The sequence below is a fragment of the Vanacampus margaritifer genome, chromosome 4, assembly GCF_051991255.1.
Source record: "Vanacampus margaritifer isolate UIUO_Vmar chromosome 4, RoL_Vmar_1.0, whole genome shotgun sequence".
Taxonomy (NCBI): Eukaryota; Metazoa; Chordata; class Actinopteri; order Syngnathiformes; family Syngnathidae; genus Vanacampus; species Vanacampus margaritifer.
In genome coordinates this window covers 25,846,666-25,869,552 of record NC_135435.1, presented here as the reverse complement: position 1 = coordinate 25,869,552, position 22,887 = coordinate 25,846,666, and the positions used below count along the sequence as shown (strand labels likewise).

At 40.0% G+C, this 22,887-nt stretch overlaps 2 protein-coding genes and 1 long non-coding RNA gene across 3 annotated transcripts in view; 1 reads left to right on the top strand and 2 right to left on the bottom strand.

The window, feature by feature from the left end:
- LOC144050661 (uncharacterized) overlaps positions 1-21,104 on the top strand; it is a 39,858-nt gene extending 18,754 nt beyond the window's left edge. Inside the window, exons 2-3 of the long non-coding RNA XR_013293897.1 lie at positions 2,784-2,860; positions 13,510-21,104. This is a non-coding gene — a long non-coding RNA (uncharacterized LOC144050661). The remainder of the gene's footprint in view (positions 1-2,783; positions 2,861-13,509) is intronic.
- On the bottom strand, positions 8,272-11,270 carry pou4f1 (POU class 4 homeobox 1). The gene is made up of 2 exons (XM_077564153.1): positions 10,948-11,270; positions 8,272-10,565 (listed from the first exon to the last, which is right to left on the bottom strand). Exons 1-2 carry the CDS (start codon positions 11,068-11,070, stop codon positions 9,549-9,551), a joined length of 1,140 nt encoding a protein of 379 aa, XP_077420279.1. The 5' UTR covers positions 11,071-11,270; the 3' UTR covers positions 8,272-9,548.
- On the bottom strand, positions 12,244-19,072 carry obi1 (ORC ubiquitin ligase 1). The gene is made up of 6 exons (XM_077564152.1): positions 18,907-19,072; positions 18,584-18,719; positions 17,945-18,036; positions 17,390-17,611; positions 17,190-17,278; positions 12,244-14,666 (listed from the first exon to the last, which is right to left on the bottom strand). Exons 1-6 carry the CDS (start codon positions 18,976-18,978, stop codon positions 13,397-13,399), a joined length of 1,881 nt encoding a protein of 626 aa, XP_077420278.1. The 5' UTR covers positions 18,979-19,072; the 3' UTR covers positions 12,244-13,396.
- Positions 21,105-22,887: the final 1,783 nt, after the last annotated feature.

Genomic DNA, 22,887 nt, shown 5'->3' with positions numbered 1-22,887 from the left:
CTTTAATAATCAGCAGTAGTACAAAAGGTAGGTTTGCCAAAAGGGAGCCGTTTCTCACAGGACTCACAAACTGCGCGGATCTCATATCAAAAATGTTGAATCACTGCCATCTACTGGTGGCTGTGCGTCACTAAAGTTGTTGCCAAGCTTGAAATTTACAGTAAAGCAGCATCAAATAAGTCCCCACCAACCTTAATTGAAAACAGCATTAACAAGTATACTTGGTCAATGACGGTGAATTTAAATACACCCCATTACATAACAAACTAGAATAGCACTCAACAAAATAAAAATGAGAAGAGAAAGAAGAAGAAGAACAAAGTTGCCAAAATAAGGTGAAGGTTTGAAAACAATCTGATATGTCATGTTAATTGACCGGGTAAACGTATGAACTGTAATATAAAAGACATGCACGAGTGTCTAATTGTAGTACAAGCATAATTAGTGATCTCAGCTTATCCAGCCTGATGACATGACATGCGTGCATTTACTGCTTTGCTCCATTCGGAGTGACAGGCTAATCAGTAGCGTGTCAGCGTCAGCACCGGCTCTGCCTGTCATAGCTGTCAGTCTTCTGAGGAGCTGATGGAATCCCCTGTGTAATAAACAGGAGAGCTGATATCTCACCGTACGACCTGCGTGCTGAGAAGCCAGGACACCGAGGAACATAGCAATCAATGTCAGAACACGTGGTATTGATGAAAGATGTCAGAAATGGCGAGAACTTACATGGGATCCCGCAGGCACACAATGGGTGTCTCTTGGGCGTGAGCATGATTAGCAACAGAACACAAGATGCTAATAACAACGTTCGCTGATAATATTTTCTAGCTGAAAAAGAGTTTGTCCTTATGCCTTTAAGAGACCTCTTACTGCTTTTATCACCTAAAACCAGGGATTCTAAACTGGTGGGTCACAGACAAAAAAAAAAAAAATCATGTATTCTTACTTAGATTTTTCTGCTATAGTACAGAAGCATAAAAAGTTCCCAGTTCCCACATGGAACATATTTGGCTAAGTGACAGGAAGTTTACACTTTAGCCACTAATTTATTCTTTCTAGCGAACGCCATAATGAGTGATATGCTTTTGGGGGTAAAGCAAACTCATGTACATGTTTTGTCAGACACAATTTTTAAATAAAACATGTTCTTTATAGTTCTTAATGTCTATAAATGTGGGTTGAGACCATGCAAAGAAAAGAAAAGCAACATAATACCGTCCCCCAATTTGCAGCTTTATTTTACGATCAGAGTAAATAATATGAATGAATATTGAAAACATAACAATAAAGTGTAAATGCTATTCAATCTAGGTGTCAGGAGGGCTTTGTTTGGTGGAGGACCCAGTCGCAGGGAAGCAGGGCAAGGAGGCCAAGATGAAGCACAAAAGGGGACTTTAATTTCTACAAAAAACAAAAAGTGAACTCCAAATTGCAAGGTAAAACAAAACATGGGGGGGACACCAAGGCAAAAACTGGCACCATGACATGAGGAAAAGACAATGAACCAACAGAGACAGAGGGGAGACAGGAGACTAAATACACAGACGCTAATGACACAACAAGACGCACCTGGGGCAAGACACAAGTGGCTGAGGGCGCTGATTGGTTCACAGAGGAAGGGCAGGATTACACTTAACAAGACCAAGGGAGACACACAAGGAAAAACAGAACCCAAACATGACACTAGGTTAAAAACTACTGAATGCACTTGTCATTACCCATACCTATGATTAAGGTGTTTCAAAGTATTATTGAACTCATGTTTTCTAAAAGTCCTATTCTCGCCTTTTTTTTCTTTACCAAGCTTTGAAATCAGTGGGTCTATTTCATTATTTTATTTTTCTTATTTTTCCAACACCTAAGTACTGCCTAGGTACTGGTAAATGTCTAAACAATGTGATTTTTTTTTTTGGTACGTTAAGTTTTGTACTACTAGCCAAAGGCTACCAGTTGCTACACACTTCTGAAATAACAAATTATCTCAAATTACCTATTTTAACAATTAATTACATTTATGTATGTTAAGACACTAATCCTGTTCATGATTTCTCTCAGTAATTATCAACAATGATTTAACACGGTAGGAAACAGTTACATATCATAATGCAGCACTTAATTGACATAAGTATGGGAGGGGGCGCATTTTTATTTCATTCAATCTGGTTGGCAAGGTAAGACAATTGCATACTGCATAGCATTGTTGCCTTACAGTAAAAAAAGGATAACTATTTTCTTCTTGGAACTCTGAACACTCACCTTTAAAGCCTTCCTAGATGGAGTCTACATGTTTCTTTGCATGTCATAATTGGTCATCTTATTGTTGGATTTTCCAGTTTCCACCACTTGCAATAACTTGTAAGATTAATTTTCATCAATTTCACTTCACTTAGCCAAGATCTGGATTGGTCCGTGGGTGCTACACAGTTGCTGCCCGCTGCTCCTCTGGGATGGCTTCCTAAAATGCAGAGAACACACACACACACACACACACACATGGTTCATGTAGCTTTATGTTTATTCCAAAAGTGTTGCTTTAGCTTGATTGATTTGCCTTGCTTTGTGCGCTGGCACTTATAAAAATAGAAATCGGTACAGTACATTCGAGTATGCCCTGATTGATTTATTAATTACATAAAAGTTTGTTTAAACAATCTAAAATGATTAGACTCTATTTTTAGCCCACCCAATGGAGCAGAAGTTGACATTTGTATTGTGTTGGCTGGCTGACACTCATTTTGAAAGGCTGATCTGACAGGTGTGTCATGTGTCCAATATTGTAGTAACGGGATCCGGAGGATGATATTCCAGTCTGAGTAACAAGAGGCCAACAGGATCACAGAGACGCGATCAATGACCGGTAAGATGAGCTCTCTCTTTGTCTGTGACTCACTCAGACATTTGTTTTCCAATGACTGCTTTGCACTATTCTGAAAAGTGTGCGTAGGGAAGTAACAACACAATATGCGTACAATCGTGCACATGTGCGCATGCGTGTGTGTGTGTGATCTTCTGCAATAATCCTCAAGTGTAGTTCAAGAAATGAGGTGAACCAACATTCCTGGGCATTCTTTCCTCTACCCCAACCACTCATGAAATATTTAGTGCACCTCAGTAACCTCTCCTCTCTCTCTCTCTCTCTCTCTCTCTCTCTCTCTCTCTCTCTCTCTCTCTCTCATTGTATACTATAAATATCCAGGCTGAGGAATGTAAACGTCAATGTAAGGGAGGTGTTAAAGTGCAAGTGTTGCGCCACACTCCACCCACAAGTACTCACCCTTACATACATGCACAGGTTGGACTTCATGGTTATATCATCGCAAGTGTTATTCCAGTCCCATTTGATGTATTCCGTCTAGCTGTGTGCGTATGAAAGTAGCAGGATACAAATTTGACACCGGGACGATTGGCAGCTGCCGGCTGTTTAATCAACAGTGATGAATATTTGATGGCGTGGTGGCGGACAACCAGTGGCCGACACTCGCCTCATTATTGAAGTCCGTGTGTACAGAGAAACATATTGAATATCAACGAATGGAGAGCTGCTCTCGTCCACACGTAGCATGCAATGCCTGAACTGCCCTGACAGAAATGTTATAGTCTATGTGGAGGTACACAAATCAGAATTCTTGAAAGTAAAGTTGTGCTTGGAATTGAAATAATTAGAAAAAAAAATGTTGTATTAAAAGAAATTTGAAAAATTGTCTTATGAAGACTTACAGAATTTGAATGGTTAAAAAAGTTGCCAAGAATGTAAAATAAGACTAAAAATCATGCTATTGTCTCTGCTGCCCACTGTGGGCGTGTCCACTAAATGCTCATGCCTCGATCAGCTGACAATCAAATATTTCTACTAAACCTGAAAACCTGTTGCTTCATTGTCTCACGACTTTTGCCTACACATCCTTACATATTTGAACCACCTGAGCCAGAATCCAATTCTGAGCCAGAAGACACTGGCCAACCTGAGAATCAACCTCGTTCCCATCAGTCTCTTGTAGAATTGTAATTTTTCTTCCCATTTAGACAAGGATTTGTTTAAGAGACTTCATTTACGGGGTCTTTACCAAAAATAGTTAGGCTGAGTTTAGATGGACGTTTGTTTTAGTTTTCTACAATGTGTCATTGTTGCTAACATTTAGGTTACTTTGTTGAGCTATATGAGGGGTTTTAAGACCGCAAAAACTGGTTTATTATGTCTTAGAGGAGCTGGAGCCTCTACCAGTTGATTGAGTCAGAGGTGTGGTGTGTCCTGAACTGGTCACCAATCGCAGGGAACATACAGACAAACAATAATTCAGTCGCATACGTTTGAAACTTTTCAATTAAGACAGTTTTACCGGAGTAGGCTCGAGTGAAGTGAGGTAGAAAAAGAGGAGACGAGAGTTCAACTCAACAGTGAACTTTCAAACACTCTCATTGGCTCGTGGAGCATGACTTCATGCTAACTTGGTAAACCACCAGACCGACTGACTGCAGCACCTGACGTCATTCACCAAACCACGCCCCTTAAAGACACATATCAACAGACATCCTATGTGCAGTAGCTATATTTCTTATTATATATTATTTTACATTTTAAATTTGCATTTTACGCTATACTGTAGTGCTGTTCTTATATTGTTTTTAACACCACATCAGTAGCTTATTTCAAGAAAGCATTTGCGAATCAAAAGAACGTACAATGGTGATCTTGTCTTGTTTTGCGGCAGGTGCGATGACGACAGCTAAGTGGGTTCAGTACTCGGGTTCAAAGAGCACGTCACCCTAGGGCCATGACTGCGCTTGAGAGGCAGAGACTGACAAATAAATGGCATTTAGCTGTAGTGTGGGAATTTTTTCACGAATTGACATGTAATATATATATATATATATATATGGGAGGTGGGGGGACGTTATCTATATAACACGCGTAGGATATCGTTAAAAATTTCTGATGACTCCATCACATGGGGAATTTTACATTAAAATAACTTGATTGGCAATGCAGAGTTGGACTAATTTCATTTCATTCCAAATGCTGCTGCAAGTGTAATAAAAAGTTGGCTACCATGAGACTTTTCTAATTAAACTGCCACCACTTAAGTGCACAGTGCACCATTTTTAGTTTTTCCAAATTCAAAGTTACAAAACGAAAACATTATTGAAAATGATTTCAATCCTGTTGACCACCGAACCAAAAATGCCAACAACATTCTTTATTCCAAAACGACAAAGTGAAATATTGTGACAGATTTCTTGATTTATTTTATTTTTTTATCTCCATGCATGTAAAACCGCCGAAGAGACACTTCAACCTGCGCAATCTAGTTATATTTTTCTTTTAGAAAGCAATAGGGATGTCTGTTATCTGTTCACTTGTAGTCCACATAATGCGCATTAACCTGAAATACTGCAATGTCAAACTCACTTTGACAAGCAACTTGTGCGCCCTCCACCTCAAGTTTTCCCGACATGCGCGAAATATTTGTGCGCACTAGCTTGCACTGTTCCCTTCCGAGTGAATCCAATTTGCAAGATTTCGATATGCAGGCAAGCTGCATATCCTTGAAGCATCAGTGGCTACATGACAAGAGGTCAGCCCCCCCAGATCAAATATTTTTTTTACTAAATGGCGGATTTATTATACAAATAAGTTGTTCGTCTGACTTTGAACCCTCTGTGATTGAAATATACCCGTGTGTCAACAGCACCGCTTCTCAAACCAGTCCCGGGCGATGCATGGCTGCCACCGCGGATTACTGAGCAAATATAATGGGAAATGAGTGCAGATCTGGGGGATCTACCCCCTCAACATCCCCCGGTTTGACATTTCCGTCAAAGGCCATGCAGCCTCCCTGCACATTGTTGGCTCAACTGGGCCCTCGACGGGCGTTCTTGTTATTTTCCTCTCAGACCGCATTGAAGTTAAACAATGTCAGAAAAGCTCTCGCATTTCTTTTACCTTTTAGCGGCGTTCTAATGATGTCATCCATCTTCACGTGGGTGCCTAACAGCTGCGATTAGCTCACAGGCCCGCTGGCTTCCGCTAGCAGCCTCGAAAAAGTCAGACGCTCGTAAATCTGCAGCTGCACTGCGTTGCCATAACGTGCGCTCAAATCATTATTTGGCGACGTGGTGTCAGAGAAGCTCACATCTCATCTGTCAGGAATCCAATTTCCTCTTATTTACATCCATGCTGTAGATTAATTACTGCCCTGACTAATGGCCTGAAGGTGTTCTATTTCTTGTAGGCACCAACGGACTGGAGGAACTGTCCTCATGATAATGGATTATTATTATTATTATTATTATTATTATTATTATTATTATTATTATTATTATTATTATTATTATTATTATTATTATTATTATTATTGTTGTTGTTGTTGTTGGTACTGCTGCTTAAGTCGGTGCTGAATTAACATATGTTGCCTATAGGCTGCAACTCGAGACCACTCAGTTTCTTTTATTTTGGCCAACGTATGAGCATTTTGCAGGGATGTGCAACTGTGCCCCGTACACTCACCCAAACTCTGAGTGGGTCCTTGATTAATTAAAAAAAATAATAATAATAATTTAATTTAATTTAATATTTTTATTTTTTTAATTAAATTATAAACATGTCACAACTCTAGGACAGTTTGCCCCGCATACTCACGGTTCGGCTCCCGCGATTAATTTCGCGGATATTTCTTTTCCCGAACATTTAAAAGACTATAAAGGCTATAATTTGTGTGAGTGAATTTTTCGGCGGCAACCCCCGTTTTTCGTGGAGGATCAGCCTTTTGGAAGAATTTGGTTAACAAACAAGAAAAAAAATTCTTCCCTCCCGCCCCTCCCATTTCACCCAAATGCATTTCATTGGATTACCAACCCTTCTTCTTCTTCTTCTTCTTCTGAAAAAATGAAAAATTGTTACAGTAAATCCCCCCTCAAAAAAAGTTCTAAGTGTGTATGTATGTTTTTTTTTCCTCAGTTATTTTTTCCCCCGTACTGTAGCCTAGTCATTGAAAAATGAGAAAGAAAAATAACTGTTGCCTTTTCACAAAGTTAACAATTAGACTAAAGATAAACTCCGTGAGCTGCACCTTCATCCAGATGTGTATCAATTTGTAATGGTTTAACTTTTTACCTTGCCCTATCGCTTTGAAACATATCCTAATTTTGTTTCGGCCATGGAGTATAACTGTGGATGAAAACATAACCTCCCTGGAAGAAGTCATCATAATAATAATTGGGTGATAACTAAAATGGCAGGTATGATGTGAGTCATGTGACCGAAATGTTCCAGTAAGAATGCAGGTCTATATCATAGGTCAGTCACGACACCTCGGCCCGTTATTAATGGAGCTTTAAGGGTTATGATATCGGTGAAGTTACTGATGAAATATGCCTCTGATTAATAGAGGCCTCTGTCGTAACAGGCTGACATATGGTAGGCGAGCCAGCTGGGGACGGAACCTCAGGCATCCCCTACGGCCATTAACATATTAGAGGCTATTGTGCAGGCAGACCGTCCGAATTCATCCACGGCCCCTGTGCAGCGAGACAGCAGCCCAGAGCTGTTTGATATAGCTTTTCAATAATGCATCACTCCTCGGTCCGCCAGCGGAGCTGTTCGTGGTGCTGAAATTATTGCCGTGTAGCTGCAGCGTTCCAAACAACATGCAAATTATGGATGGATTTTTCAGAACGTGGGGGGATTAAAACAAACTCATTGAAACGTACGCACTTGGAAACATTCGTTATAGGTCCGCGTATGCTTTATGCAACTCATTAGAAAAAATAATGCAAAAAACAACAGCAAAAAAAAAAAAAAGAGGGAAAAATGGAAAATATTGTTACTCACGTTTTTTGGGGTAAAGGATTTGTTGATTTCTGTCTTGAGGATGCCAAACCTGCAGACTATTTTCTATACTGCATCGTCACATTACTTGAAATTGCATAGAAAGAGGTGAGTGAAAAGGCAAGTAGCAAAGAAACTGAAAAATATTTGGGGCTTGGCAAGCATTTCCTTATAACAAAAAAAGAAAGAAAGAAAAAATATCTATACATTTTAAAGGTAAAATGCACAGTATTTTACTTGTTCTGCTCGTCGTGCAATCAATATCTTGGTTGGCTTTTATCATCATAATTTGTTTTGAGAACAATTTTATTCCGAACATAGAAGCCAAAACGAAGGCCTTAAAAAATAATTACAAAATGAAAACTCGATTAATTTAAAGCATTTGGCATTAAAGTACCACAGGAAATGTCTTCATTTGTGGGCCATTCACAACCAGAGGAAAACTTTATTTTTTTTCGATTTATTAGAAGATTGCTGGAACACACCTCCCTGTTGAATTTGGCGTACAGGATGAAAAATACAATTGAAAGTAAGAGCAGCAGAAAAGGGGACAACAAATGCATGGTGGACAAGTTGTGAGGAGAGCGGATCGAGTTAAAGAGATATTTTCCATGACGCACACACGTACGTCGCCGCAGCTCTGTAAACATATCTGTGCACAAAGTAAAAAAAAAAAAAAAAAAATCGTACTTACAAGGTTTTCCTTCACATTTAACACGACAAACAACGTGGTGATCTTCATGTGAAAACAGGCAGTTAACAGTGACTTACACCATCACAAGGCAAGTTCTATTGCAGTAGACATCGGCTCTACTGTACCAAAGAATATGAATCATTCCTCGTCCAATGCATAGAGTGCTTGCACTGCAAACTAAAACACAAAAAGTACATTTCCGTTTTGTTTTCATCGGCAGACAAGGCTTTTCGTGCTCTCTGGTTGATTTTTTTTTTTTAAAACCTTTATATAAGATGCCAAAGGTGTCCACCGACCCTATCATTTGAATTCTAACACAACTCCAATCTTGTGATAAAGTAATGTTTGTATTTACAAAACATGTGGACATTTCTTATAAATAAAGGGTCTTTGTGCAAATTGAAATAACTATGTCTACAGACGTGAAAGCCTATAGGATAAAATGCTGCCTGTGAATTAAGGTTTCCATGCAGGCCTACATTTTTGTTTCGCCAGAAGATTTCGCAACGAAATTTTAATTATAGCAGCCCCCAAAATGGGAAAAAAAAAATACTCATGAATAAATAAACAATCATGTGGATTATTCTATAACAACAACGACAGAAGCCAAACCAAAAACACAGTAGGCTATACGACAATCAATGAGGTAATTTGTGAATGGCTATTAGTTCAAATAATAGGCCTGTTCGGAGAAATTAACTCGTTAAAATTTTCCCTTTCTCGCGTGTTTTTAAAAGGCAACGTCGACGTCGCTAAACTTGTTCCCTTGTTAAAGGAGCGGCGCAAGGTGGGTGTAATCTTATTTGCATACTTCACATTCACCGATAACGTGAAAAAATAATGAATATATATGAAGCCTCTCATAGAATGACTGAAGCCCATTGCGCACCAGCGTATATAAACTCGCCGGAGACAAAAGACTGAAAATGGTGTTCGAGTCTTTTACTGTCCATTGGTCCCCAAATTCAGTCACAACAACTTTAGTTTTCGTGTCTGTTTTGTTTTTTGTTTTGTTTTTCCATAGCATCAGTGGGATGCGGAAAATTTCAACCTTTTCTGCTTTTGTCTTTGGTTGCAAAACCACACTCGCACCACGTTCTTTTTCAAGTCCAACTTCTCAGCTATGGCTGCTATTTTCTCCGAGGAGGGTCGCGGCTGAACGGCGAAGTACGCCTCCAAGGACCTTTTCTCCGGAGCAGCTATCGAGGTCCTCTTGCGTTTCTTTTCCCCTCCATTGAATATGTCCGGTTTGCTCATTTTCTCCCTTTGGGCCCCCTCGGCCTCCTCCAGCCACGCCTGGAGGATGGGTTTGAGTGCGATCATGTTGTTGTGGGACAGAGTCAACGACTCGAACCGACAAATTGTACTTTGGCTCAGCGACCCCACGCCGGGGATTTTGAGATTAGCCAGCGCGCCGCCCACATCCGCCTGGGTCACCCCCAGTTTGATCCTCCGCTGCTTGAAGCGTTCCGCGAAGGCCTCCAGCTCCCTGGGGTCCGTGTCTGAGTCATTGATGGACGGCAGCCCGCTGCCCGTCAGCCCGGGGCCGATTTGACTCCCCCCGTGGTGACCCGGTAAGAGGCCGTGGTGGGTGAGAGGCGAGTTCATGCTCATGGCCGCCTGGTGCGAGAGGTGGCTTAAGCCGTGCATGTGGGAGTGTGCATGTGCGTGTGCGTGTGGGTGTGCGTGTGCGGGCGCCGAGGAGGTGGAGATGAGCCCTCCGCCGCCTCCTCCGCCGCCGCCGCCTCCACCTCCGGTCCCGTCGTGCGCACTGGACATGAGGGCGAGGGAAGGCGAGCTGATGTGGTCCATTAAGTCCGGGGGTTCCAGGTTCTGGTGGTGGTGGTGGTGATGATGGTGATGGTGGTGGGCCAGCGGCACTGTGGACGTCGACGAGCACGGCACGGTGCTCATGGTGTGGTACGTGGCGTCGGGTTTGAATGGGTGGGTCTTGCCCTGGGACACGGCGATGTCCACTGCCGCCAGAGCCTCAGCCCGGGCCAGGAGCGTCTCGTCTAAACTGGCGAAAATGTTGTTTTGCAGCTGCGGGGGCAAAAAAAAGTAAAAAAGATGAGAATGATGTGGCGTTCATTTAGTAAGAACGTGTAAAGAGAGATGAAAGGAGCAAACATTAATAAATGCATCTGTCAGTTGGGACTTTCGGCGACACATTCATTACACAGTTGAGGTAGTCCTTTAGAAGCAGCAAGTAAAAAAAATAAAAATCTCTGGAAAACAGTGAAGTCGGCATTTGCGTGCTTTCAAAAAGATCACAGCGATTGCATACATGAAAAAAAAAAAACATTAAGCCAGCGCGCAAATGCGCCTTGGAGCGACACTTGGAATTACGCACAGTCGTCGCTCAGCACCGCGTGCAGCCAAACACTTGAAACCCGTGCAAGTTTAAAGCAGAATTAATTTGTACCTGTGGAGTTTGTAGACATGCTCTCCGTATCGCCTCCGAGCTGGAATGCAGGGTAGTGTACTTATGCTCCGGTAGCGACGGATGCATGGCGAAGTGCGCCTGCTTGCTGTTCATGGACATCATCTTGGCGAGCTTCTCCAATTAAAGTGCACGGACAGAAGAGGGCTGAAACGGCCGAAAGAGCCCGAAAAGACAGTCCTTGACACCGCCAGTGATCCTTTGTCTATCCGCTTGTGATGCAGCCGAGTGCGCAGTGTTGTGTGCGCCGAGTCGAGCCTTGAGCTCGGAGATCACAGAGATGCCTGCAGTCTCTCACGCGCACTTATCTGTCTACTGTTTCCCACTGCTGGGATGAGAGAGCCTCTTACACCTGAGCGCCTCAGATCTCGTCAAGCCCAGCCCGGCTACTCTCGCGAGACATAAAGTGCCAAAGCAGTGAACAGGCTGACAGATAAAAAAAAAAAAAAAAAAAGCTGCTCTCGGGGCATGAGGCACTAACGTCAGGAGACGAGACGTCTGCGGTTTTTAAGGGTTTAATGCCACTCCATCCAGCCGCGGAACTGGCCCCTTGATTCTTTGTGATGGAAAAAGCACACAGTTGATTTCATTCCGGCGGCCATCAAATTTTAGCCAGGTCTCGAGCCACTGGGAATTTGTTCCCTGTGGAGAATGTGCGCTAATGATCGGTGATCCTGATGTAAATATCAACAATCTAAATTTAAAGTAAAAAAACAAGGATAGTTGAATATAAATTGGTAACATGTTAATAAAGTAAAGTGTAAATATAGCCTATATTTGCAGTTATTTTTTTAAATTGAATGCTTTAAGCTAAAGCAAAAAAAATAAAGCTTAATGAATCATGTTACTTCACATTACTACACTTGCACATATGAATGAGAACAATGCTGTCTTCACATTAATGCTTATTTTAAATTCTTGATATAATTTCATACAAGTAAAATTGTTTCAAGTGGTTTAGAACAACACAGTAGCAACTGCCATACAGGGGAAAAATACAGTACAGAAAATTACTAATAAAAAAATCACAAAAATTTGATCATATTTTGTTGCTGGTGACTGGAATAATTTTTTTTTTCTTGCTGATACAGTAAATAAAACTATTTCCTTTAAATGTACAAACTAGATTACAATTTAATTTACGTCAGAAATGAAAGATGCACCTTCACCCTCAAAGCTCATCATCTCCAGTTGAGCACTAAGCAAATTGATTTAATACTCCAGTGTAACCTTGTACAGTCTTTACCTAAATTAATGAATCTCAATGAATTAACACTTCATTTATTCAAACCACAACGGTTGTCCAATTAAAATTTCATGCCAGTGATTAGCAGTATGTGAAATACACGTGATATCGTTAAATTTGCATAATAAAGTGCTTTCTGCTACAATTGAATTACTGTGTTTGTGTGTGCGTGTGAAAGGTTGTGTGTCATGATAATATACATCAAGCGCTCAGCCGTAGAGTGGCCACTTTTCTGCTTTAAATGACAGAACATTAATAAATTACAAGGGGACTTATTGAAGTGTGGCGTGAAGAGGAAGCGCCTCAGAATGGAAGCAACATTTTTTGGAACAATTAGTGATGTTAGCTAAAGTTTCAACACTAAATTCAAATGACTGAAAGTCAATATATTTGCCCCAAGCTGAGGTGTTAAGAAAATCGAACGTTTTATTGCAAGATCATTTGAATTTATTACTTTTTTTCCAGTTTTTTTTATTTTTATCTTGCATAACTAACAGCTTCCAGGACAAAACAGGACAGACAGTAAGACAGACAGTGTGCTAAGCTATTCAGCAGAAATTTGTCTTACAACTTTGACACTATCAGACCTTTTTTTTTTTTTTTTTACACAAGACTTTAAAATCTACACACAAAAAAGCAATATGATGTTCCAGTTTTTCAAGATAGCCAAGTACAAGTTTTAAAGGCAAAGTCAACCTTTTTTTTTTTTTTTTTACAATATGTTCTATGCAGACCCACTTGTGAAAACACGGCATTCTCATTCATTTGTGAAACACGAATTAAGCAGTAAAATGCATCCAATTTTAGTAATCTCAGGGGGCAGCCATTTTGTCACTTGCTGTCGACTAAGAATGCATCAGTTTCTCAGGGTTCACGTAACGACCAAACTCAAAACAAGTGAGCCGTGATTGGTTTTTACCTGAGCAACTGTGATGTCATTTTTAGTTGACAGCCAGTGGCAAAATGGCCGCCCCTTGAGATGGATAAAACAGGTGGCATTTGCTGCTGAATTTATATTCCACAAAACAATATTAATCAGAATACCATGTTTAGACTATCAGGAGTATAAAACATTATTGTAAAGAAAATCTTAAGGTTGACTTCCCCTTTAATGGACGAAATCTTGTGAGCAACATGTAACCACAATATGTTTCAGTGCAGAGGACAGCGAAGTGTTTGAAAACTTCACATGAGCTTTGAAAGTTTTGTGGGACTGCTTGCGTTAAAGGGGCTGTGGGACTTTCTCTTTGTTGGCTGGCCAGTGTTGAGTGTGTGTCTGTCTCTTGATGTGTTCACAGCGTTCCCACAAGGGGAGGTGTCGCGATCCTGTTGTCGGCCCGCTGGACTGACAGAGCCAGAGGGACCGGCCTTCGTCTCTTCCAGAGCATCAAAGAGCAAATCAAACGAGAGCTCTTCGGCATGAGATGTCCCTTCGTGATCCACGCTGCCCTCGTCCACATCCGAATGCAGGGATGGAGGGCATCCTTCTCCAGCGCAGCCTTCGGAAGCCTCTTTGTTATTCAACGCGCTGCAGTGCGCTACGACGTCGGAGCACGCTTGCGGTTCTGCGACAAGAGTGCGGTCTAAGTCGGGGAGAATGGAGGACGCCGGGGAGAGCTGAGAACCACGGCTACTGGAGCTTTCTACATCCAGCATCATGGAGTCCAACTCTGAGATTTTATTGAGATAAGCTGCGTCCATGGAGGCCTCACTGGACTTCTGGAAACAATCGGGCTCACCGTCAGCGACGGAATCTGCAGCCGAGCTTTCTTTACTCGGACCAGGAGATGATTGGTCAATTGATTTCGACAGCTTCCAAGTTCCCCAAAAAACAGGCTTTAGTGGCTCCATGTCGTCGGTATGTTGAGGCAAACATTTGGGGAACAAGTCCCTGCTGCTGAACGGCTGTTCTGTGCTGGTGTTCCCCGGACTGGGAACGTCATCAAAATCAAGCCTCCTGAGATGAGTCACAGGCTTAAACGCGACTTTCTTCTCGCGCACACCGGGGCTCCTCAGCGTCAGAGAGCGGAAGGCAGAGGAGGGGGTGGAGGGCAACAAGTCCGAGGTGGTGTCATCCAAGTCCTCGCTCTTTTTGGAGAGTCCACACAGATTTTTCGGAGAGTCCTTGTGATCCGCGCACGGTAAGAACATCATCGTCTTGGAAACTGTCAGAGCATCTGCCTCAGGATTGCTGCAGATGGAGCCCCGCTCGTTATCACTCAAGCTTCTCATCATCATGTGGATCCTTTGCTGCTGGCTGAGAGATTCAAAGCCGGGAGTGCATTTTTTGCATGACTCCTGCAACTCTGCACATCTCTTTTCAGACATCCTGACCCGATTCTCTAAGTCATCAATGTACTGGTCACTGCGCTCTAGAGCCCTCTTCAAGTGCTCAACGTCTCTCTGGTACTGCTGGATTTTGGCTTCCAAGGCGGCAACAGTGTAACGTCCAAACCTGAGGAGGAATCATGTTTTAGAGTATAGTTCCCAAAAGACAATTGTTTGCACTTTGAAATGTAAAATCAGGGATGTGATTTGACCAAAGTGAAATTATCTGAAAATTTAGCCGGGGGTCTGGGGGCCGCTGGCACCCAGCTAGGTCCAGGGCAGCGCCCTGGTGGGGGGACAAGGGGGGCGGAGCCCCCCGGAGCTCATGGGTTTTCCGTGTTTTTAAGTACTTTCAATGCACTCACATGACAAAGAAATAGACAAAACAACAGCATAAATTTTCAATGTATATTGAACTATCCCATATAAAATGGCAGTTTTAGTCAACTCAAAATCAGTCACATTCAAAAACATTGGACTGCCTTTGCTTTTAAAAACTATCACTGAGAATATCATCATATCTAACTAATGTGATTACTAAGTTAACACATAAATAATGTTGAAGAGTTCAAATTTCATGAACAAATAATTGTATCATGACCAAATGAAAAGTAACTCATATTAGAGCATACCACAAATGTCTTTGTTATAGCAGAAGATGTTATCTGTCGGAGTCATGTGCATACACAATGAACTACTTTAAAAAAAAAAAAAAAAAAATCAGAATTTTTTTTTTGGGGGGGAGATAAAGCGGAATTCCGCGAATTAGCGGAAAAATCACATCCCTGTAAAATATTTAAATCACCTTTTTGCATTCTGAATGAAGGAATTAATTGAGGCTATCAAAAAGATTTAAAGCACAAAATGAAGACATCATTTTGCAAGTCATTCAACAGAGTGAAATCTGGTAGGATAAATTTGCAAGAACCTGATCCAAAAGCTTGTGAAATACTTTCATTCAAATCTTGCGGTGATACTCACCAAATGAATTTCAAATATCACCTCAAGGTCAAATCCATCAATGAGTTGCATGTATGGGTATGAACAATATGATGTATTGTTCCTGATCATCATGTAATGTTCTCTGATATTTAGTGCACCACGACATCTTAACAGACTAGAAATAGTAGTTGCAACTTGCAAAAACTTCCTGAACTAGGTATAAATGGGAGAAAAGATGTTTTGAAGATATTTTTACTTTCCACTGACAGTTTATGAAGCACACCTGAAGAATGTGAATAACCACGTAATTTTTCTGAATGCAGCTTTTCCATTTGTTGGCAGAATTTCAGTTTTGTGAGTTTTAAAGAGAAAAACTTGTTTTGGCTGAGCTTAGCTGGTAAACTTAATTTATGTTGGATAAAACCTTGATAGGATTATGATTATGTAGTTGTTTAGAATCACAAAGACCGAAGATGACTGTTGTGTTTTTTTTTAGTCAATTTTAATTACTTTTCTCGGCAGGTTACTGCAATTGGCTGGCAACCAGTTCAGGGTGTACCCCGCCTACTGCCCGAAGCCAGCTGGGATAGGCTCCAGCAACCCCCGCGACCCTTGTGAGGACAAGCGGTTAAGAAAATGGATGGATGGATGGATGGCAGGTTATTTTTATTTTTTTATGTTTCATTTTTTAAACGCTTTGTTTTAGTTTAATATTTAACAGTTTTAGTATAGTTTTTGTAAAAAAATAAAATAAAAAACACAAAACTGGATTTCTTGCATGCAAGATAAAAAAAAAAAAATATGGCAATTGTGTCATTTTTTATTTATTTTTTTAAGTACAACTCAAATACAGGTACTGTATAACAGTCCAAGATGCCAACTTGTACAGTGAATTTGTGGCTTGAATTCCTGAACAAAACAAACAAGATTTTTGCTATAGTTATATTTTTTTTAATTTTTTTTTCATGTAAAATGTAGTTTCAGTTAGCTTTCGCGTTATACAGCATTTTTTATTTTATTTCATGTGTTTTTCTTTTGTTTTGTTTTATCAGTTTAATTTTGCCAGTCTTCATTATCTAAAATAACCTTGCTATAAAATTGTGCGCATGTCTTTACGATTTTATCGTATGTCTGTTAATCCAGAAAAACATTTGAGGTCAGACACCACCGATGTTCGATGAAAGGGCCTGGCTAAATCTAATTAATCCCAAAGGGGGCTGAATAGGGTTGAGGTCAGGGTTCACTAGTTTTTCCATATCAAACTTATCCGACCGACCAGGCATTTATGGTTTGTACTTGGTGCACTGAAGCTTTCCCCCCCAAGGTGTTCCCATAAAACAGAAAGCACAGATTATCTAAGGCCCGCCGCACACAGTCACCGAGCGATGCAGCCGAAAGTGACCGAACTTCACAATGGCAGAAAAAGAAAAGAAAAAAGCTCACTGTAACTGGAAAACTTATGACGGCAGTGTTTTTATCAAGAAAAATGTTTTGAGTTTTTTGTTTTGTTTTTTTAAAGGCACAAACAGTGTGCGGTTATCAAGGAAGAAGCGGTTTGCACTGGCTAACGTTTGTAACTGTGATACAAGCAGGACAATTTGTCCATTTGCCTTTACAACGGCATCTATAACTGGACATTAACTATTTCTCCACAAATGAAAACTCTTGTTCTATAAAAAATAATTACCCTCCAATATAAAATACTTACTTCTGTGGGGATCTACTGACTACCTCAGCTTTCAGCCTCATATTTTCTTGTACCAGGTCAACATTTTGAGATCGCAGTGCTTTATTAGCCTGAGGATGACAAGAGTAACACGTCTTTATGTCTTTTCATAAACTACTTGATTAAAAGGTCAGTAAAAGGGAGTCTGAAGACTATAAAGTACAACATTAAAGGTTGCATACCTCCTTGAGTTTGAGCATGTCCTGTTTGACTTCATCACAAACATTTTGGGCTGCTTGCAGCCTCTTTGCCAATTCCTCCATGAAGACTGGATCCACTTTTTTGTCATCTGCTTGCACAGTGTTAATACTGCAGGGATCCAAAGCCGTCCTCAGTTGCAACTCTAAACTTTGATTTTGGGTTTTCAGCGCTTCATTTTCCTTGACCAGATTTTCAATTTCTTCCTGCCAAAGTTCAAATGCATAAAATGCACATTTTTACAATTATTAATATAATTTAAAAACAACAAATATAATTTATATACTCCTTTTTCTAATTAACGAAGAAAATGACATTTTTGTACAGAAATTATGACAACTGAGGCCAGTTTGAGTCCCAAGTCTAGCAAATGGGATTTTTTTAACAATGTACCGTAACACTACTCAGACATGACCGACCCAATATACTGTAAACGTTTATTCTTTTAATGATCTCAGTGGGGCAAATGAAGGTTTGTCAGTGTTCTAAAAAAACATTGTATAATGTCTATTAAACTATATGGCCTGATGGTCAAATACCTCATACTCTCGCAGCAGTAGCTCCCCCCTTGTTTTCCTGAGACATTTTCTCACAGAGGGGCTCTCAGTGTGATCACTCTCATTTGTACCCCCTTTAAGGGAATACACAAGGACAACAACACAGAACTTAGTAGGTAAACTTGCACATTTGTGAGATAAGGATTTATAATACAAGAATGTTTTTGTTTACCATTAAAGAAAACGCTGAACTTCCATAGGGCTGTGCGCTATGGCTTGAAACTCTTATCACGGTATAAATTGCATCTCTTCATGGTAAAGGTATATATCATAATATAAAATTAAAAGGTAAAACATATTGGTCTATCTCCTGTATTAAAAAAATATAGAATTCAATTTTGTATAAAAATAGGTTACTTATATAGTCCATTACAAAAGCAAAATTGATTACATAAATATGAATTATGATATGGGCAAATCACAAGTCAAAATAAACAGGTCCAAATAGTGCAAACAAAAAATAATATCTTCACACCACCTCAAAACAACAGTTACAATATAATCTAACAACATTGCTCTCTGGCTGCGTGGGGGAGAATAAAAATGCAGACCCTGGAAACAGTTGTGTTGGATCTCAATAGATCTGCTGCTGAGTGCATTGTGTGTGCTGCAACTGCTCACCTATAATTTCTCTGCAGGGATTTTCTGACGTAATGGGGATTCTGCACGAGGGACACTGGCTTGCTTTTTTTAACCACATTTCCATGCAGGAGGAACAGAACACGTGGTGGTTGCCACATATGACCGGCTGTCTGACCTACAACACATTGAAAGTCTGTTTTGGTACGTCACGCTTGAATTACACCAATCGAATAGATTCAAAACGACGTTGTAGCCGACGTTTGTGCTTGCACAAACGCTTCCGGCTTGTCGTCTTGACGCCGCTTTCACCGCGGGGAAATTATCTCCGTAGCTATTGCAAATTGAAGAAGAATGATAATTACCTTTCCGAGGCATATCTGACACGAGATCGGAAGAGTCAAACATAGTGTTGAAGTTTGAAAGTTGAGTGCCATGACTTCAAGCACGAATGTGACACGCGCCTTCCTGAGGGAGGTTCAAATGAGCCAACAGGAAGTGTTGAGAAACGCGCCAAATATGACACGGACATCCAAATCGGGCTACGGAAAGCCTAAAAGGCCAAAACACTTTTGTCAAGCAAAACGGCCAATCAGTAGCCTGGTGGCTCTATTGTTGGTTTAATTATTCTGTTTCTTTACTCTCAGAAAGAGAGGGGGAGAGAGAGAGCGATACCAAACTTTTAAATGGTAGTATGTACATTATACAATGATCTGGAAAATTGTCAGGTTCTCCGATTTTGCTATTTGTAAGTCCGCTATATGGTTGAATTAAATCATATAATGTAGAATGTAAACAGCTGGCAACAAAACTACCAAATTCCAAATGCAAAAATTGTTAGAGCATTGTTTTGGAATACATGAAATACATTAAATACCAAAAAAGTCTCTCTGGTCTCTTAAAAAAAAAAAAAAGCTTTTGATACATTTATTTATTAATTTTTTGATATATATTTTTTTCTTTTTATTTATTTTGGCCAACACAATGACCTCAGCTCACCCCAGTCAATTTCTTATTTTGAGGTGCTGTCAAAGAAATACTATTGATGACGCATGCAAATCCATAAGAGAAGCTTCTCAACAATAATAGAATTCATAATAATATGTGTGGCTGTGTCAAATTATGCTTAGTGTAGCCTACTAAAGGAATGTGTCCATGTTGAAGGCCAATATTTTGAGCATGTAAGAAATTATACTAATTTCTCATTTGTGCATTATTTTGGCACGTTTTTTTTTTTATAATTATGTTTATTTTTAAAAAAAAATGTGTAGGGTGCCTGTATATATTATGGCAATCTTGAGGTTGTGATGAACTGGTGATGTTTATCTGTCTGCATTCCAAGTCTGGATTTGTGAGAAGCCGCAGGTAGACCTCAAATCAGGAATCCTTCAAGTAAACCTATGACCAAATGATAGTCTGTCGTAAAGACTCTGCATTCTTAATAAAAGTGGCTTGTTTTGTATATTTGCACTTGTGTCAATATGTACTTACAATATAATGTCACATCATGCCATATTTACCTAAAAAAAAGTCTGTACTTGTTTTGAAGGAGAATACCGTGTGTCTACATGCCACTGCGTTGCTTAAAATAGGATGTTATTTGCATAATACAACATAACTTTGAACAAAAAAAAAAAGTTAAAAACGAAGCAATATCAGCAATAGTGTTCAGCTGCCATAATATTCATCTAGCAGAGAAGGCAGCATGCGCAGTAGTACTAGACAACATGCCTTCATTTCAGGTTAAATTTAACTTTTCAACAAATACATTTGTTGTTCAAGTAAACTTCTATGTCCTCTATCTATGTTATGTGAAAACATTGAGGGGCTGGGGTAGTTATTATAAAGAGAAAATGAAGTTCTCATTGGTTAAAATAAAATACTAAGAATAATATTCCAATTGTTGGATGATGTATGATGAGTTTTCATGATTCCCACATTTTATTTTATGCACAGTTTAAAATAAATAAAAATGTGTTATTGCCTTTTCGGTAATTACAAAGAAATCAAATTACACGATTCTCATCACAAAAGGACTCACGAGTATACGTTCTCTCAAAAGCTATCAGTCATATCTAAACCAACATGTCCTGTGCTTCATTTATCTCCAAGCAGGACATCTCCCCAATACAATTACAATTGACTGGTTCCAAATAAATTAATCTGTAGCACAGATTGTGGTTTGTAAGCATAACAAGATATTGGCACTATTTTATTTATTTATTTATTTTATTCACGTTTACATGTCCATTTGGTACATTTGGAATTCAATCCAAGCAACAGACAGAAGCACTTCGAACAATAAATTGTGGTTTGTTTAACCATCATGACCCATCTCAGGCTCTATTAACTCCAAATGGAGACTTGAAGGCTTGCTTGATTATTACGGTATTCAAATTCTGTGTTATTTATGTATTGTGTGTGATATTATTAAAAACAACAAATTGTCCACAGATGATCCATCGCTTCTTATTATGGTTTACAAAGACAACCAAAATCTGAACATGTGCTTTCTGCACCAGTCTATATGCAGAATATTCAATACTGGACTGAAGTGACAGAAATTTTCAATAAACCCCATTTTCCCTCTTCTGAGATTGTATTGCTGTGCAACAGGCTGGTCATTAATTGGCGACCGTCAATTAATCACTGCTGCTACAGACGGCTGCATCTATTGATCTTGTCCAGCACTTATTTTTCATCCCTAAATGACAGCAATTGCCAGATTTGACCAGCACGTGTAATGGACAGCAAAGAACCAATGACCCGGGTGTCAGTCTCACCAGTACTGAGCACGGCTTCCCCTCCCCCCAAGTGCTACCAAATAGCATCTTTACCATTTACCTCGGAAAGGTTTAGACTGCCCTAAGAGCACAGCAGCGAAACAGTGGGCGCTGGCGCTCAGATGACCTTTTCTGTTTAAGGCTTAATCTGTGACAAATGCTTGCTTTAATTAGTTTGATACCCCCTGCCTGGACTGCCACCCCACCCCGCTCCCCTCGCTCTCTCGACGTTTCTCTGTCTCCATTTTGCAATCGCACATCAGTGTAATTTAGGAATGATTTAGCTGCACTGTAGCCAGAGGTGGAACAAAATATGGACATTCCAGGAAACATATGGCTTCTTAAATGGTACGGCAAATGTAATGTTGGAAATATAAAGCTCACGAGAAAGTTAATGAGATAACCATTGTTTTGTTAAAAAACAGTCATGTCTGAAAAGAAAGGTGGGCATTACGTCAATACTGACAGAGGGTCGGTCAATCTGTCAATGACAGACAACAGATTGGTGAGAGTGTAATTGTCAATAAATGGGTCAGTATCAACTGACGGACTCCTGTTTTGTATTTATTGGTACAACTGTATGCCATACACTGGCATTTATAGAGAGAGACAGAAATTAACAAGAAAATGCCACAGAGAAATCAAGGTATTCAAGTTAGACAAGTTTCATTTATCGCTACGGAAGCATTAGCAGTCCAGAGCTATGCGGACGGTCCCCACAAAAGCCGTTGCCAGCAGTATATTGTACTTCCCGATTCTTTTTTATTATTATTATTATTTAAATGTCCGTAGACTGTTCACCCTAAACTAAATAAATAAATAAATAAAATTGTTGTCTTCTTTTTTTGCAGTGAAGTGTTGTTCAAGTGACATAAATCAGGCTTCCATCTAACTGTTTCAAAAATTTTAAGCAAATTTACTGAATATGCGCAAAACGGACACGCGATTTATGCCCGTTTCCATCTGTTCTTCTTTTGCGAATATTGAGAGGGGACTCCACCGCTGTAGGTGGCGGTATACACCACAGAGACGTGATCCACCACTAATTTAAAAGAAGAAGAAGAAGACCAGGAAGCAACTGCGTCGTGCGATGACGTCGTATGAGTTTTCTTTTGTAATTCTTGAAAAACCGTAGCGTTTCTTTGATGTTTTCCATCTAAAATAGTATTAATAATATTCACTTATTTAATTAATTCCAAAAAGATTTCTGTTTTGTCGTCCCCCCCAAACATAACTTACTTTATCGTCCGACATTTCTTTGTGACTACAAACGTTCGTGCATAATATCCGGTCAAAATGTGCAATGTGTATCCGGTCTTGCCAGCGGTTATTCGCAAGACCTGTTTCCATAGCCAAAATTTGCATTTTGCTTTTTTCGATACACTTCAAAATCCCCCCCACCCACACCCCTCTAAGCGCAAAAACTTTTATTGTTAATTTTGGGCCCTTTTTTCAAATTTCGAGCATTTCTATTCAGATTTATTTGCGCATTTCTTCGAATAAAAATGGGTGGATGGAAACCCAACTATAGATGCTCTTCACTGCCTCCTATAGCCTGGGAGA